Raw genomic sequence first — 18,205 nt, 5'->3', positions numbered from 1 at the left:
CAGACAGTGCGGATACACTCCCTCCTACATAAGTCACATGGCAAGAACCCCTGCAATTCTAGTTCACATACCTCCCTGGATGCTGCACATCGGGCCTGATTCAGAACTATTCGATAGGCTGTGTATGTTTGCAGCCTAGCGGAATGCATCCCCTCGCATACGGCCCGAAAATCATTCGATGGTCGCTTACCATCAAATGATTTTTCTGTCATTTACTAAAGTCAGTGGTTCTCAACCTTGGTCCTCGGGACCCTCCAACAGTTCATGTTTTCCCGGGTGTGGATCGTATTGTCGACCCGACATAGGTCGACAGTCATTAGGTGGACACCGTTGGGTCGACAGGCAGCAACGTCAATATGGGTGAAGGTCGACGGGTGTCTAGGTCGACATGGAACAATGTCGACATGGGTTTATGTCAACAAATGCGTTAGGTCGACATGGTTTTTTTTTCCCCACTGGTTTTTGACCCGAATGTTGACACAGTTGACATGGACACAGATGGAAGTCAACCGCAGCCGCTCGCGATGCTTCGGACACTATTTTATTCTCCCGCCACGCCCTAGTGGATGGTAGTGCATGAAATACCGCCTGTCGGCTCAAAAAACATAAAAAAAAAACCATGTCGACCTAACGCATTTGTCAACCTTTTCCCATGTGAATCTAGACACCTGTTGACCTTGACCTAACGACAATACGGCCGTATCCCGTTTTCCAGGTCTCCACACAGAATTACAGGTGAAATAATTAGCTCCACCTGTGATCTTTTAAAATGTGTCAGTGAGTAATGATTACACCTGCCGGGTGACCTGGAAAACGTGCACTGTTGGGGGGACCTGAGGACCGAGGTTGAGAACCACTGGTCTAGACTGACTTTTATTATGCCCGCAGATTGCCGTAAAGGGGGCGGCCGCTGACGTCATGTGAAGTTGGCCGCCCGCTCTGAGCAGGCATCACCACGCCAGCGCAGGCAGAGAAAGGCCCAGAGGTTTTATGGGGAAGCCCATAAAACGCCGGTGGTCCCCTGCTGCCGCCCGCCCACTTCCCTCATCTCCTCGAGCGAACTGCGTAGAGGGTGTTGGACTCTTCTAATTTAGTAAAAAAAAATCAAATCCTCTCCCAAGAGTCCATAATCCGTAGAAACTTCTCAAGAAGTATTAACAAACCGGTAATGTGCTGCATTTTGTCCATAAAATATTATGCTCGTTGCGCCTGGGAGTTATATGGAGCTGCTCTGTTGAAATATAATAGTTATGGGGATATGGATACAAAGCGCTGATAATAAGGATGGGAGGGAGGGTAAGACAAACGAGGGAGAATGAGGAAGAGTTTGGGTAAAAGGTAAAATTAAAGGTAAAAAAATCATAATAAATAAAAATGAATAAAATAAAAATAAAAAAAAATTAGTAAAAATGAAAATAAACAAAATATATGGAGAATAAATAAAAATAGAAAAATAAATAAAATACAATGCAATGTATTAAGTGGTATGTTTACACTCTTTTTGAGTAATGTGGGTTGGTCTGGACCGGGTTGGAGCTAAGTTAGTTCCCTGGAAGTCTATTGTCCGTGGTGGGTGCAAATAGCACTGGGGGAGCGTTACACTAACTGTCCCTTACTTGCTGGGAAGGTGTAGTGCTGTTCTGCCGCTGTGATACACTCGCGGCTCTCCTCTCTCCACACTTGCGGTGACTTCCGGTTTTCGGCTCCGTGCTTCCGGTCCCGGCTGTCCTCGTACCCAACGCGTTTCGAGCTAGGCGCTTACTCATGGATGTTTGGGCTGTCTCAGGGTACTCCTTTTATTCGTGATTGACTTAAAAAAAAAAACTTTTAAAAAACTTTATTGAGACCGTTAAAAAAACGGACAATATTTCCGGAAATGGGGGCTGATTTTGGCGGTAATTGTATGCCTCCCATGCATTTTGTTCATGTTCCACACTGAACCCAGAGAGATTTTGGATTCTTCCAAATGGAAGGCACTTATATCCTCCCATTTGGAAGATGGTAAAACCCCTGGATAATAGCTATTGTATCCAGGGCTATTTGAGAGCGTAGCACAGGCCCAAATAGTAGGATGCAGCAGCCAGGTTTACTAGTAGCTCCGTGACCTGTGCAAATGCTACACATTATTACATGTGAGCAGGACCACTACTACATTACTTAGCTGTGGTCTGCAGAGATCTTGGGGGGGGGGGATTCTGGTTGATTTCGCAAGGCTACGAATTCACACCCTTTTGAGTCCACCAAACCCCAGCTTGTGAATGGTGGCCTTGGCGCCACCCATTCCCAAGGGCAATTCCCTCGCAGGGCCTGTAAATGGTGGACACACAGTAATATCCATTTGCAGCCTAGTGGGATCCACCCCCATCATTCGATGGTCGGTGACCATCGAATGATGGCGAAGTTGAACGCATATAAAAGTGACTGAAGTAATAAATATACGAGGACTCTCGGAAGCTGATATCTGCCCCCGCGTCATATGGGCATTTGCATTAGAACGCCCATGGAACACTGGGTGTTCCCATATGCAAATGGCCCGGCCCGTCGTCCCACTCCCCTTCACACTCTCCCAAGTGTGCAGGCGCCCGACGAACACCCCCGCACATGCCCGTCGCCTGCACATGCGCAGAAATGTCTGTAGATGGCCTAGATCAGCAGTCCAGGAGGCTTTGTGGGGAATGGGATTACTGGTGCAGAGGTTAGAGGGCTGCCCAATTGGTAGACTGGCTAATCAGGTTTTTTTTTTGGAAAGAATACTACCAAGATCGTTTGGGGGTACATTGAGTGCGCCTGTGGATACTTCCACTTAGAATATCTGGAAATAACTCCAGTCCAGGCCAAGTAAAGGAGCTCAGTGACTAATCAGAAGTCATCAATAGTCTAGCTCAAGGGTGGCCAAACCGGTCCTCAAGATCTACCAACAGAGCATGTGTCTCAGGCAACCTGTGGATCTGTAGAAGGAATGAATGCAGCAGGTTTGAAACCGTGACCGTTGGTAGATCTCAAGGACCGGTTTGGCCAACCCCTGATCTAGCTGCTAGGTTTAGGGTCCTGCACCCTAACCCAGTGGTGGTTTCTGACACGGATGCGGTTCGTGCGGAGCCTAGGCTGCGATGGTTTCTGATCTGGGCACAGAGTGACCAGACATGATGCATCGTACGCGGTCAGTCAGCGACTAATTGCATAGTGAAACAAACGTGACTTCATTTTTCACTTCCCTGCTCTTACACATAACCACAAATCTAGAAGCCGACCTGAACCACCTGTTTATCAGGATTCTCTTTATGTCCTCTCTTCAGTCTTGCACAGTATTAGACCTATCCGGTTTACCCAAGGCTTCTGGACACATGGCAACATCAACTACTTGAGACCTACTATTCTAGTAATATAGATGCCTAGGTACCATCATAATGGGGGTAAAGCATCACACCCAAAGATTCCTGCAGGTTCTCCCAAACTATCGCCATCTGTGAAATGCTCTTGTAAATACTATAGTGGCATGTTGTGACAGTAAGTGCAGGGTAATGTATTTTGGGTATGTAATCAGTCCTGCCCCCTTTTCCAGCTGACTGTGGAAGAGAAGGAGCAGAGAAGCCCCCAGGAGTCCAGATTTAACTATTACAACTATGAGCCTGAAGAACCGGCTATGGATGATCTAGAACTGTCACATGTGATTGAAATTTATGACTTCCCGGCAGACTTCAAGACGGAAGATTTGTTCCGAACATTTGCCATCTACCAGTGAGTCTTTTGTCCATTGTTGTTGTAGTTCTGCGCACAGAATATGATCAATCATTGTCAAACAGTCCTCATGGAAAAAAAAAGCTCTTTTGGCCACATTACAATAGATTGGATCCCAATACCTACAGATGGTATGTTCTAGGCCTTTGCTGAATATGCTATTACATACTCTGTGCACTCGTGTCATTGCCTACATTATTCTTTGCTCAATCCAGGATTTGGTCAAATACAATTGTAGACTCCAGAATATGTCCTGCTTTTTATTCAGCGATGGTGTTTTTGGTTCTTGGTGGCATTAACCCCTTCCCGCCGCAGCCTGTTTTTGCCTTCCTGACAGAGCCCTTTTTTTTTTCAAATCTGACATGTATCACTTAAGTGGGGATAACTTTTTTTTGCTTTTACTTATCCCAGTGATTTTGAGATTGTTTTCTCGTGACACATTGTACTTCAAATTAGTGGTAAATTTGGGTCGATACAGTCTGTGTTTTTTTTGTGAAAAATACCAAAATGTCGTAAAAAATGGAAAATTTTGCAATTTTCAAAATGTTAAATTTTCTGCTTGTGAGACAATCATACCACTCAAAATAGTTAATAACTAACATAGACCATATGTCTACTTTATGTTTCCATCATTATTTCAACATCCTTTTAATTTTTTTTGGACACTAGGAGGCTTAAAATATGAATAGCAAATTCTCAAATTTTCAAGAAAATTTCAAACACTGATTTTTTTAGGGACCAGTTCAGTTCTGATGTGACTTTGAGGGACTTGTATGTGAGACACCCCCATAAATGATGCCATTTCAAAAACTGCACCCCTCACAGTATTCAAAACAGCATTTTGGAAGTTTGTTAACCCTTTAGGTGTTTCACAGGAATTAAAACAAAGTGTAGGTGAAAAATACATTTTTCTAAGGAACACAGTAGATTTTACTAGAGAAATGTGACTAAAAATTGATTCCCCCAATTCTTTTGTTTTCATAAATATCCTATATGTGGCCCTAGTGTGCAAGTTGACCAAACCACAGGCTTCATAATAGAAGGAGCACCTACTTGATTTTGGAGCCTCCTTTTTATGAGATTATTTTTTAGGCACCATGTAGGTTTCTAGGCACCATAAGATGCTAATAGTTAGGAACCCCCCCACAAGTGACCCCATTTTGCAAACTACACCCCTCAGGGAATTCATCTAGGGGTATAGTGTACATTTCAAACCCCCAGGGGTTTCACCAATTGTGGTACAACTGGGCTGTGAAAATGAAAAATTAAATTTTTTACACAAAAATGCAGTTCTGGCTCAAAATTTTTCATTTTCACAAGGAATGAAGGAGAAAAAGCACCCCAAAATCTGTGCCCCAATTTCTCCCGAGTATGGCAATGCCTCATATGTGACCAAAAAATACCAGTTGGGTGCATGGCAGGACTCAGAAGGGAAGGAGTGATTTTTGGATTTTGCAGCTCAGATTCTGGTGGAATGAATGGTGGGTGCTATGTGGCATTAGCAAGACCCCCGAAGCACGGTGAAATGATGAACCTAATAATCCATAGATGTGTGGTATATTTTAAAACACTCCTTTATACATAGGCCGGGTTTGTCGGGGCAAGTTTCACAGTGGAAAATAGTATCCTTTCTTATTCCCTTTTTATAGCAAACTTTGCACCTTTTTTGTGTCCTGCCCTTTTTTGCAGTGGAGGGGATTTCGTTAGGAAAATGCTGCCCTGGTACAATACGGGGGCCAGTACTAGAAGTACTGGGGCCCTCTGCCTGCTGGTTCCCAAATATTAGGCCCTTTATGACTTCCTCTTGAAAGTGCATAAATGTCCCCCTCTGGCTGGTAGAACGGAATAGCACGTAAGCGTTATACAGTGCCATCTGGATGATATACACGGCCAGCTTCTTGTACCAGATTTTTGTTTTCCGCAGGGGACTGTACGGCTTCAGTACCTGATCTGAAAGATCCACTCCGCCCATGTACTTATTGTAATCTAGGATACAATTAGGTTTTGAGGTGTGGGTACTGGTACCTCGTACAGGGACGGAGGTGGTACTGTCTCCATGAATTGTTGTCAGTATAAGGACATCCCTCTTGTCCTTATATTTGACCAACAACATATTTTCGGTGCATATTCCCCTGCTTTCACCCCTTCTCAGTAATTGGGCAACGTGCGTTTTTGGGAGGCCTCTTTGGTTCTTGCGCACAGTACCGCAAGCTGCTGTACCTCTTGAACCAAGGGCCTTAAACAGGGGGATGCTAGTGTAAAAGTTATCCACATAGAGGTGATAACCTTTATCCAGGAAGGGGTGCACTAAATCCCAGACAATTTTTCCACTAACACCTACGAGGGAGGGGGGCATTCTGGCGGTTCAATTCTTGAGTCCTTCCCTTCATATACCCTAAACCTGTGGGTGTACCCTGAGGTGCTTTCACACAGCTTATACATTTTTATGCCATACCTTGCCCTCTTATTGGGAAGGTACTGGCGGAATTTAACCCTTCCTTTAAAATGTATAAGGGACTCGTCGATACAAATAAATTTTTCAGGGATGTACATCTCTGCAAATTTGGCACTGAAATGATCAATGACCGGCCTGACTTTGAATAGCCGGTCAAAGGTGGGATCATCTCTGGGTGGGCACTGTGCATTATCGGTGTAATGTAAAAATTTAAGGATTGTCTCAAAACGAGTCCGAGCCATGGCCATACGGTAAAGTGGGGTGCTGTACAGAACATCTGTACTCCAATATTGCCTAATTTCTGGCTTTTTTACTATGCCCATATGTAACACCAGACCCCAAAACATCATCATCTCTACTGCATCTACAGGGGTCCACCTAGCAAATGATGACGTGGGGTTTTGAGCAATAAACTGCTGGGCATATAAATTACTTTGGTCCACCATTAAATTTATAAAATCATCAGAGAAAAATAATTTGAAAAAGTCAATTTCTCTGAGACCTGTTGAATCAAATTGGATTCCTGGGATGGCCAAAAACTCAGGAACCTGGGGCTCAAAATTGTCTGGTGGTGGGGTCCATACGGGATCAATCATTTGGGGGGGGGGTCTCAGCTGCTCTACGGGGGCGTCTTTGAGGGGGTCCCTCATCACTAGAGGAGGAAGAGGAGCTTAAGACGAATCCTTCAAATTCCCCGCTTGCATCACTGGCTGTGTCAGTCAGAGGCAAGCATGGCATATGCCTCCTCCGCTGAATACATTCTTCTGGATGACTGAGATGACATTTGGGATGCCATTTTTATTTTTGTGTTTCTGTAAGTGTAATGTTTCAACACGTGTATAGTGTAGGGGGGGTACAAACTTTATTTCAACACGGGGGGTATGTAGTGTGTAGTGTGTATGTAGTGCAGAAAAAAAAATACTTTATACAGGAATTTGATACCAATAAAAAAAAAAAAAAAAATTGAAGGGGTTAAAAAAAAAAAAAAAAAAAGGTCCTGCGCCAAAAATTGAGCACAGATTTTGTTTTATCTTGTAGCTATGTGCCACTTCACACAGCGCTACAATTATCGGTTTAATTACTTTCACTTATAAATTTACCTCCTCTACTGACTCAATGAGAGTAGGGTGTTTGACTGGAATGCAATTGGTTATGGGTCTGAATTCTGGGGATGGCAGTATATTGAGAAAAAAAAAAAAAGCTTGGGATTTCTCTGGGATCAGTTTTTTCGTGCCCCATTATTGCCCTTGCCTAATGTTCCTATTGGAAAAATGAAGGGGGCACCAATTTTCTTTCTGGATAAGGACAACAAAATGTCTACTTACAGCCCTGGTCCTCATACATCTACTCTCAATTCGCCACACAACGCAAGGTGCCTGACACGACACAATGCTTAAAATATGATTGTTAACATCCTTGCTTTCAATAGTCACAATTTTGACACTGCAAATGTTGACATATTAAATGTTGACATACTGACATTCAGTCCCTGTCAACATAACAGACGTCTTTGCTGCAATCACACCAAAGAGCCCCTGTTGGCACAGAGACTTGGCACACCAGGCTGACACACCCACGAATCTGCAGTCACATGGTCTCCACACAAACGCCCATTTCCCAAATAGTGTGGTCCAAAGACTAATGGATCAGTCCGTACACACGTGCGATCTCCGTCCATGTGTGGATTCCTGATCCTGCTCAGAAGCCGGTTCCTGTCTATGGCGCACGTGTGAAATCGATGATGTGTAAGATCTCTGGTTCTAGATTAAGATCTTTTTCTTGTATGTCAGATGTATATTACCGCCGTATGCAAGAACTTTCCAATGAAAAATGTATTTACAGAGCTCATGCCTTAATTTTTCTAAATGTTCCCCCTGTCTGTTCCTGTAACAGGAAGAAGGGGTTTGACGTTAAATGGGTGGATGATACACACGCTCTCGGCCTGTTCTCGAGCCCGATCACAGGTATTGTATGATGTCTTTGTACTGTACTCTAAACACAAGGTTTTTTTTTAAGTGCTTTAAACAAAATGACCTGTATTAAATATTCTTAGAGTATAGGATTTTTTTATTTGTAACATGTAATGGTCTAGCACTGACTTGTTATCCAGAGGGAACTGTGAGGAAATTAGGGGATACCCTTTCCTCTCATCTACTTTGTAGTAATTATTATTATTATTTATTAACAGTTTCTTATATAGCGCACACATATTCCGCAGCGCTGTACAGTGAATATTTGAACAGTCACATCAGTCCCTGCCCCAGTGGAGCTTACAATCTGTATTCCCTACCACATGCACACACAGACATTCTAGGGTTAATTTTGTTGTAAGCCAAATAACCTACCAATATATTTTTGGATTGTGGGAGGAAACCGGAAGTACCCAGAGGAAACCCACACAAGCACTGAGAGAATATACAAACTCCACACAGGCATCTCCAGGAACTTGAAGGACAAAGTGAGGATATAGTTGGGGCTGTATTCACAGAGGTGGTCTGGGTTCGAGAAGGTTCTCCTGTGGAAGGGTGAACATTTTACAAAAACGGGCAGCACGGACGGTGTAATGGTTAGCACTAGCGTTCCTTTACCTGTGAATGACTGAAGGTGCTTATCTGTTCTTCCTGCACATTCAAAATATATTTCTCTCTTGCCATTTTCCCCTCCATGAATTTGTGTGACCACGCTGCCCCCATCCTTCGCCTGGCTAAAGCGTTCGTCATCAGTGCGCGTATGCTCCAGCTGTATTCTTGCTGCTGGACATGTGACGGATATTTGCCGACGCCCACTTCTGCACATAGCCATTGATTCTGTCAGCGTGCCCACAGTATACGTAACCGTCATGTGACAGCCATATTAATGCCCAGTTACACCCAATCAGTCCCAAGTGGAGATGCTGCTGAGATCTGTGTGACCCTGTCATGCCCGTCATTACCCTGCGTTATGTATATGTGGGCAGTCTGCTAAAATAGCCAAATCTGTATATAGACTGAATCGGGCCCTCAGTAGTTACACAGAATGCAGATAAAGGTGAACGAGAGAACGTCTGATTTTATATGAACTTTTTTTTTTTTGTTTTTTTTTTATGTTTCAAGCTTTATACAGTATCTGATGGTTTTACAAGTGGAACAAATGCCCAGCAAGGGAGCACTGACCTTTCTGCTGTCTGTCTTTCTGTAGCCCGTGATGCACTGACCAACAAGAACCCGCTGCTGAAGGTACGGCCGCTTTCACAGGCCACCAGGGCATCCAGAGTGAAAGCTCGGGCATGTGCTGGTAAGTTTAGGATTACATCCTGAGTCCAGAATAAATAGTAATTATTGTGATTACAAGCTCTGCTGACCGGGAACCCTTCTTCACCACATCGATTTTTGGTTTTGTACATATAAGCAGTGTTTGCTTTCTGCTGTTTGTACAGCGCTGTGTAAAATGCTGGCACTTGGTGAAAGCTTGACGAGGACTACAGTGCAGCTGTTCATCTTTACACAAAACAACGGTTTCTTCTGTAATGCAAAATAATACAAGTTCTAGTAATAATATTTTTGAAAGAAAAAGGCATAGTGGTCACAGAGCTCTTTGTGTAGTATATGTACAGAATTTGGTTGATGCCCACATGATGGTGCATTGAAACTATGAGAGCTTGTATTCAGTACACTGGGGTAGAGGTATGAAGCAGTGATTACTGAGGAGAAGTAGCCCATGGCAACCAATCAGCACTGATGTAGCATCTATAATTTGCATAGTATAAAATTATACAAAGCAGCTGATTGGTTGCCTTTGGTCACTTCTCCTCTGGCTCACTTCTCCTCCTTTATCACTGCTTCATACATCTATGTAATAGGCAATTGTATGTTTTTACATTGAGCCTGAGTTGCACACAATGCCTATGTTCACACAATTGTTTAGTGTTCATTCGAGCACCCTGCCCCCATCACAACCCAGGCAGTTCCTCTTTCCTGCCTGGGGTGTCGCTCTCTGCTGTAGTGCTAGCAGAATTTAATCTGTATCTCCGTGTTAAGATACATACCGGAATGTGCTAGATGCACCACAGCAGAGATGGGACACCACTGGCAGAAAAGAGAAACTGCGCAGGTTGACAGAGGTGCAGGGTGCTCCAATGAACACGGATTGGTTGATTTTTTTTTTTTTTTTTTTTTAACTGAGCATGCGTCTAGGTCATTGTATAGTCACACAGCTGACCGATTCTGCACCTAGCATGGGGTAAGTGCAAGTGTGTCCAATAGTGGTGTCAAGCTGGGATTGTTGCCTCTAAAAATACACAAAGTGTACATCGCCGTCCTTGCACGTTTGTACACCATGTTGTGCTAAAATTAGTTTAAAGTTACAAACGTGACTCCGGGAAAAGTCGCTGAAGCCCTCGCGGTAGTCTGAGAATGGGGACGATTGTCTAGCTGCAGTTTACAGGCCACCGCTTACAGGACACTTCCGTGGCTGCCTTTGTATTTTGCATGGTTCAAACCAAACAAAAATGTTGCTGCACACTTTGGTCTCTTAAGGTGAACCTGTTTCCTATATTGAGCCAATGTGCAGTTTCTCAGCTTGCTAGGAACAGGTTACATATCTGTGGCATGGAATGACTAATATTCATGAAACCCAACATCAATATTTATAAAGAGCATATTAATTAGGCCGCAAAATGTCTGCAGGCAATGGGTCTATTTTTAAAAGGTCCTTTTTTATTTTAATCTGATAGGCCTAAGTGTACTTATTATTTATTACCTGTTTTTTATATAGTGCATACATCCGGGTTGGCCAAATGTAGATGACTGTGACGCCCAGCAGCAGCCAATGAGAATCAGGCTGATTCTTATTGGCTTACTGCGCTGAAGCTGCAGTGGTCACGTGTGACTACAATAGCCAGTAAGATTAATGTTGATTCTTATTGGCTGAGGGAATCCTATTGATTCTTTTATGCTGCAGTCCTGTGCCTTTTATATTGTATTTATTTCATCTATCCTGGTGACACAGCTCAACCATGGGATGTAAGAGGGTCCAAAGGAGCCAGGCACCTATGCTAAAGCTTTTTATCAATATCACCTTAGTTAGTGCAGGTTACAGTGTGAGGCTTCCAGGGGAATTTCCTCACACTGTCAGCGCAGCAGAGGCTGACAAAATCACGTCCTGTCAGCATCTCTCAGTACACAGGGAGCTGTCTGGTCTCTCAGCACAGTGCTTTAACCTCCTCACAGGAGGTTTCCTGGGGACTCCTGAGCTGGCTCCCTACTTGGAGGGGGGGGATCATGGGCGACTGACACCCTGCGATGGCGGCCACCATATTAAATGTGTTTACAGGCCGAACTCTCTTGAGTGTTGAAGCCTGTCACAGGAGCTCAGCGCAGCTGGGTGATTCCAAGTGGTCCCCATTAAAGGGGAGACATTGGGAGACAGAAGAAACACTTATTAGGAGCGGCTTACAGGGGGGAGGGTGCCAAAAAGCTTCCCTCCCCGCTGTAGCAGCGACTTGGCCTCTTCCTTCACTCTGTCCTGGCACCCTTTCTTCCCACACGGTGCGGAGCTGAAAGGAGATTTATTTCTGCAGACAGAGTGACAAGTTTCTTCTGAGGCAGCGCTATCACCAGTGACCACAGAGGGTCAGATACAGTGGCAGACAGATAATGCTGCTTTCAGACCGCAAAACTGGCTTTGACCCTGTATTTGGAAACGTTTCCAAAAACGGGTCTGCCAGGTAAAACCCCTTTCACACCGCATCTCTTAAACGGTATATTACCGTTTAAGTGCGGTTTTTTTGCACTGGCAGACCCGTTTTTGGAAACCTTCCAAATACAGGGTCAAAGCCAGTCTTCAGCGACCCCCCCCCCCCCCGCGCGCGAGGGTTAACACATACAATCCCGTTAACCCCTCCGCACCCCCAACCCCGTTAACCCCTCCGCACCCCCAACCCCGTTAACCCCTCCCCGCATTGTGTTTAAGAACACACACCCCCCCCCCGTGAAGTCGGTACCTCCTCACGTTGCAGTTGATCGGCAGCCGCAGTACTGTACCACGGCTGGCTTCGCGTATGAAAAAAATAAGGAACTTTCTGAAAATGGCTGCCCCATAGGAAACCCCATTTAAAAAAACTGTCTTTTGTACGGGGGCAGCCATTTTCCGAAAGTCACTTTTCTTATAAGAAAAGTGACTTTCGGAAAATGGCTGCCCCCCCATACAAAAGACAGTTTTTTTTAAATGGGGTTTCCTATGGGGCAGCCATTTTCAGAAAGTTCCTTATTTTTTTCATACGCGAAGCCAGCCGTGGTACAGTTCTGCGGCTGCCGATCAACTGCAATGTGAGGAGGTACCTGCTTCAGGGGGGGTGTTCTTAAACACAATGCGGGGGGGGTGTTAACGGGGGTGGGGGTGCGGAGGGGTTAATGGGTTTGTATGTGTTAACCCGCGTGCGGGGGGGGGGGGGGGGGGCGGCGGCGGTCTCCTGCGCAATGAATATTTAATGAGCGCATTAAATATTCACTGCACTGAATTTAGGACCCAGCTTATTGGCTGGGTCCTAAATACCGTTTCAGAGCCGATTTTGAGCCTAAAATACCGGTTCTGAAACGGGTAGGACCCTGCATTTTAACCGGTTAGAAAAAACAGTATTTTCTAACCGGTTAAGTGGTCCTGCACCTTTCAGACCGCACAGATTACCGTTTTAAAACGGTAAAAAAACGGCAATATACCGTTTACAAAGTGCGGTCTGAAAGGGGCATAAGTACACTGATAAATTGGCTTTGTACAGACGCCTGACTTAGTGCACTGTGATAAATCATGACCGAAAGGTATAATGCTGCTGTGCTTGGGGAGGGAGTGTCTGCCATGATAATTAACTGCAAATTGTGCGGGCTTAAATAAACTCCTGAACAGATGGGGACCATGGGGATATATGCCCTACAGGTGAATCTGTCACCAGTGGGGCGCAAGCCCAGAGGGCTGAGCACCCTGAGCCTGCGTAGGCAGCTGCTCTGTGAAGGTCTGTGTCTGCCTTAGTACAGGCTTTGAACAGACAGAGAGATGAGTTGGTTAGTTCTCCCGGGCCATTGTCATCCTCACAGTCTTCGGTTTGGCTCCATTCCTCCTTCGCAAGGGAACCCTGCATTTATACAGGCCATGCAGGACACTGCTCAAAGTGTACACAAGATAAATGCTTTTATGGAGCAGAATAAAAAGGAGTCTGAGGTTTCTCCCAGATACCCTTTATCCACCCCACCTATCCCTAATATAGACTCTGAGGAGGAAGGAGAGTGTGTGGAGGACATGTTATGGGAACAGAGGGAAGAGACTGAATCCTCTGTCCCTGGTATTGATGATTTGATTTTGGCTGTTAAGCAGGCATTAAATGTATCTGAGGTGGATAAGGCTCCCCAACAAGGAGTGTTTTAGACAGTGCAGAGACACAGTCACTTTTCCTTCAGATGAAGGCATGCAAGAACTGCTGGGAGGGGCGTGGAAGACTCCTGATAAGAGACTCCTTATGCCCAAAAGGTTTTTGAGCCTGTACCCCATGCCAGAAGACCATGTAAAGTTGTGGGAAATAGTCCCACTAGTAGATGCCCCGGTCGCTAGGTTTCTCCTACACCCTTACCAAGGGAGGCATGCTTAAAAAAGGCCCTTTTGAGGGCGGCGAAGTCTCTCCTAGAGAAGGGCGTGGTGATTCCGGTACCACGAGAGGAAAGGAAGAAGGGGTTTTACTCCATTCTTTTCTTGGTGCCCAAACCAGGCGGCTAGTTCAGACCGATCCTGAACCTTAATTTGTGGGTGGACCACTTCAGAATGGAATCTCTGAGAACAGTTCTCATGAGCTTGGAACCGGGAGAATTCCTAGCATCTGTGGACGTTCAAGATGCCTATTTGGACGTACCTATATGCAAAGAACAAAGTTTTTGCTGCGATAGGCGATTTGTATCTGCAATTTCGTGCTCTCCCCTTCGTTCTGGCAACAGCTCCAAGGGTGTTCACAAAGATCATGGCGGTCATGGCAGCAGCACTCAGACTCCGGACAATTGTAACCATCCCATATTTGGACGATTTTTTGTTCAAAGCGGAGTCAGCGGAGAATCTGTCCGCTGCAATTCATTTTATGCAGAGCCATGGGTGGATATTAAATCTGCCAAAGTCCCAGCTGGGTCCCACTCAGAGGCTACAGTTTCTGGGAGTCATTCTGGATCTACATCTTCATTGTGTATTTCTTACAGAATCGAAATCCAGAGACATTTGACATTGACCATTCTGTAAAAATGAACACCTAGAACATACCTTAATAACTGTCATATTAATCATTCATCATTATCTATTGCTTCTAATACATGTTTCATTGCTATTGAGTCACTTTTATATATTAGCCCATGTAATTGTGACCTACAGTATTTTCCAGCTACAATTTTACCATTTAGTGACCGTCGCCTCGATGATGGGCGTTGTGGTGGCGTGGTACGCTTATTGGTGTTACGGCCTATAGACTAGGGAGCGATTCCTACCAAGGCACTATTTATGTTTGGAATATTTCACATTCACCCCATGTTCATGAGGCTTTTGTCTGACTGTTTTGGTATCCTCACAGCACCCTCAAAAAGAGACCTGCATCAATTGTCTTTGGACGTAAGTCCCCCTAGTCTATAGAATTAGATTGTTAGAGGTACTGGAGCAAGGACTGAAGGTGAACGATTACAAATTCTCCTTTTTAAAGTGCTGCTTTCTATGTTGATGCAATGTAATAAAGGTGGTAATAAAGAATAATGACCTTTCTCTAAGACTAAGAGTTAATATATTTCCATGGCAATACTCAGGGCTGTTTGAAGGAATTACAATATTTTAAACAATAAGAAAATGCGGTACTTATGTAGTATCTGGGCGTCCGATTTAGAAATCGGGTCGGATCGGGCACATCGCATCGCATGCGACCATCGGATGCGATGCGATGACCCGATTTTTCCATAGGAATCAATGTTAAAATGGACTGAGTCCATTTTAACATGGAATTCAATGGGAAAAAGGGGTCCTTTTCATACCCCTACTATCCAAGTGGGCATGGAGTTGGATATAAACCTGTGGCGAGCGTAGCGAGCCCCGCGAGGGGACACAGAATACCGTCCCTTCGCGGGGCTCGCTTCGCTCGCCACGCTTCGGGCTCAGTGGCTCGCTACGCTCGCCACAGGTTTATATCCAACTCCATGCCCATTGATTCCTATGGAAAAATCGGGTCATCGCATCGCATCCGATGGTCGCATGCGATGCGATATCGCATCGCATCTGATTGTATGCCTTAACTTAAGGCATACAATCAAAAAATCGGACGCCCAGATACTACATAAGTACCGAAAATGCTGCTGTAGAATGTACCACGGCAGCTACAGATGTGTCCTCATTCATCTTTGCTGCAAACAGACCTGCTTGGAACGTGAGAATCTTCTGGAGACCGGCTTCGTTTCAAACTTTTTTTTTTTTTTTTTTTTCTTGCGTCTTAGTCACAAAGCAATGTGACTTGGATGCACAATGCGCCTGTGCTGATTAATGTGATAGGACACTTGTATATTTGTTTGTGACTGATAAGGCGTATACCCTAGTGTTCCTGCTAAGATGTTTTAGCGGGGCACTGCGCCCTGCCCAATTTTCAAAGAGCAAAATGCGCCGCGCCCCGCTAAAAGAGCCTGCTGCCTGTCCCCGCCGGTGTGCCCAGGGAAGCCCAGCGCCGACGTAGATAGCAATGTCTGGCGCTTTCCCGGCAGCGCATGGACTTTGGCAGGGCCAGGCCCGCCCCCTTGCGTGACACTGGAGGCCGGGCCACCCCCTTTAGTGACGGCAGTGGCAGGGCCCACCCCTTTTTAGTGACGTTGCGGCTCGATCACGCCCCTTTTAGTGAAGGCGGCGTCCCAGGACTGCCCACAATGGTGTTGGTGGCGTGCCCGGTCTGCCCCCCTTTTGCTGCCCCCATGCAGCAGCGCCCAGGCCTGCCTAGTTCCTAGAAGGTACACTATACACAATTCAATATAGACTATTTTTTTTATTTGATTTTGCTTATATAAGCAAAACCAAACTGAGTGCATTAGATTTCTATGCACGGCATCGAAATCAAAAAGAAAAATAGGTACTTGTTTCCTAGCACGGCGCCCACGATATTCAGTCGCATGGCATTTTTTTCATTGCATGCCATATGCCCGTTTAATATCCCCCAAATACGATTTTAAATTGTATAAGCACCGTAATGGGTGCTTACAATGTTAAATGCACCCCCACTATGAACGTTGACCGGAAGCGTGGCGAGCGGCGGCGGTAAGCGTCCTCCGACCTTTTCATACCCCCGCTATCCACGTCGGCGTGGAGTTGATTTTATATAGTGTGGCGAGCCCTGCGAGTGGACGCATATTACTTTACATGTAATCCGCGTCCCCTTGCCACACTTCGGGCTCGGTGGCTCGCTGCGCTCGCCACGCTATCTAAAATCAACTCCACGCCGACGAGGATGGTGGGGGTATGAAAAGGTCGGAGGACGCGTACCGCCGCCCGTCGCGGGCTCGCTGCACTCGCCACGCTTCGGGTTGACGTTCATAGTGGGGGTGGCGTGGGGGTGCATTTAACATTGTAAGCACCCATTACGGTGCTTATACAATTAATAATATTACAGGGGGGCCATTTAACATTGTAAGCACCCATTAGGGTGCTTATACAATTTAAAATCGCGTCGCATTTTATGGCATTATATGCCATATACAATGGTATACAATTTTAAATTGTATAAGATCGGGTGCCATCGCGTCGCATACCATTGTATGGCTTATGGTATGCAATGTGATGGGCGCCGTGCTAGGAAACAAGTACCGAAAAATAGATTGTGCAGGCAAGACTATAGTACAGATCTCTACTATATAGTTGAAATGGAAAGTGTACACCACGCCATGCGATCCCGATCGGGATTGAATAGAAAGTAACTTGCACAGTTTGTGTACACCACTTAAGTCTCTGAATCCGTACACAAAATGATACATCGTAGCAGCTCCTGATTTAATTTAATATTATTCAGCACTGTCTCCGTGTGTCCTAGTTGCATTGTGTAGCGCAAAAGACACATTTTGGGTAGAAACCACATGTGACCGGGAGACTCGCTCATACCAGGCTTCTTGCGTTGTATGGGGTATTGATGCTGGATATACTAGAACACCTCCTGTCTAATGTTAGCTACAGGCTGTCGGATCAAATACAACTAGGTCATTGATATGACCACTGTAGGTTGGCATACTAAGGAGCATATCCATAGTTCTACCACCAAGGATAAGAGAGGCTGCATAACTTGCCCTGCTAAAACAATTTGGTTCTTGTGTATTATCAGGGTGCGCACTAAGCAAATAGCTTAGTGCTCTATTCTGCGTAGTGAGATCGCATTGCATGCAATTTTGCGATTTTTATCGCGTGTGATGCGATTTAGCACACCCCCACTATCCACGTTGATGCGATGCAATGCGATATAGCACACCCCCACTACCCACATCACCCTGAAGCGTGGAGAGCAGATGTGGAACGCATCCTCCCGACCTTTTCATACCCCCACTATCCATGTCGGCGTGGACTTCATTTTATAAAGTGTGGCGAGAGCAGTGAGCCACCGAGCCCGAAGCACGGCGAGGACACACAGATTACTTTACGTGTATTCCGCGTCCACTCGCCACGCTTCGGGCTCGCTGCGCTTGCCACACTTTATAAAGTGAACTCTACGCCGACGTGGATAGTGGTGGTATGAAAAGGGGAGCCGTTTAGGCTGCAGGTTTGGAGCCTCGTGATGCTGCTGTCAGTTTTCTGACCACTGGCATCCCTCAATGCCCCATACACACGGTTCCATTTGGTCTATTTCTCGATTTTGCTTATCTAAGCTAAATTTAAACAAAATCGAGTGGACAGAGAACGTTTTTCAGCTGCATTCAATGCCGATTCCATCCCAATGTGCAGCATAGAAATTGAGTTGAAAAATAGACTGTGCAGGCAAAATAGTCCAAATCAAATACGTTCTGT

At 45.3% G+C, this 18,205-nt stretch overlaps 1 protein-coding gene across 3 annotated transcripts in view; it reads left to right on the top strand.

Annotated features, from left to right (window-relative positions):
- The window catches only part of R3HCC1L (R3H domain and coiled-coil containing 1 like), a 48,040-nt gene that overhangs the window by 16,897 nt on the left and 12,938 nt on the right, over positions 1-18,205 (top strand). For all 3 annotated transcript variants that reach the window (XM_083149571.1, XM_083149572.1, XM_083149573.1), the window contains exons 4-6: positions 3,563-3,738; positions 8,087-8,157; positions 9,371-9,466. In XM_083149571.1, the coding sequence (XP_083005697.1) occupies positions 3,563-3,738; positions 8,087-8,157; positions 9,371-9,466 (343 nt within the window). The remainder of the gene's footprint in view (positions 1-3,562; positions 3,739-8,086; positions 8,158-9,370; positions 9,467-18,205) is intronic.

This window comes from Crinia signifera, chromosome 6, assembly GCF_055691185.1.
Source record: "Crinia signifera chromosome 6, ASM5569118v1, whole genome shotgun sequence".
Taxonomy (NCBI): domain Eukaryota; kingdom Metazoa; phylum Chordata; class Amphibia; order Anura; family Myobatrachidae; genus Crinia; species Crinia signifera.
This window is presented reverse-complemented; position numbering and strand designations above follow the sequence as displayed.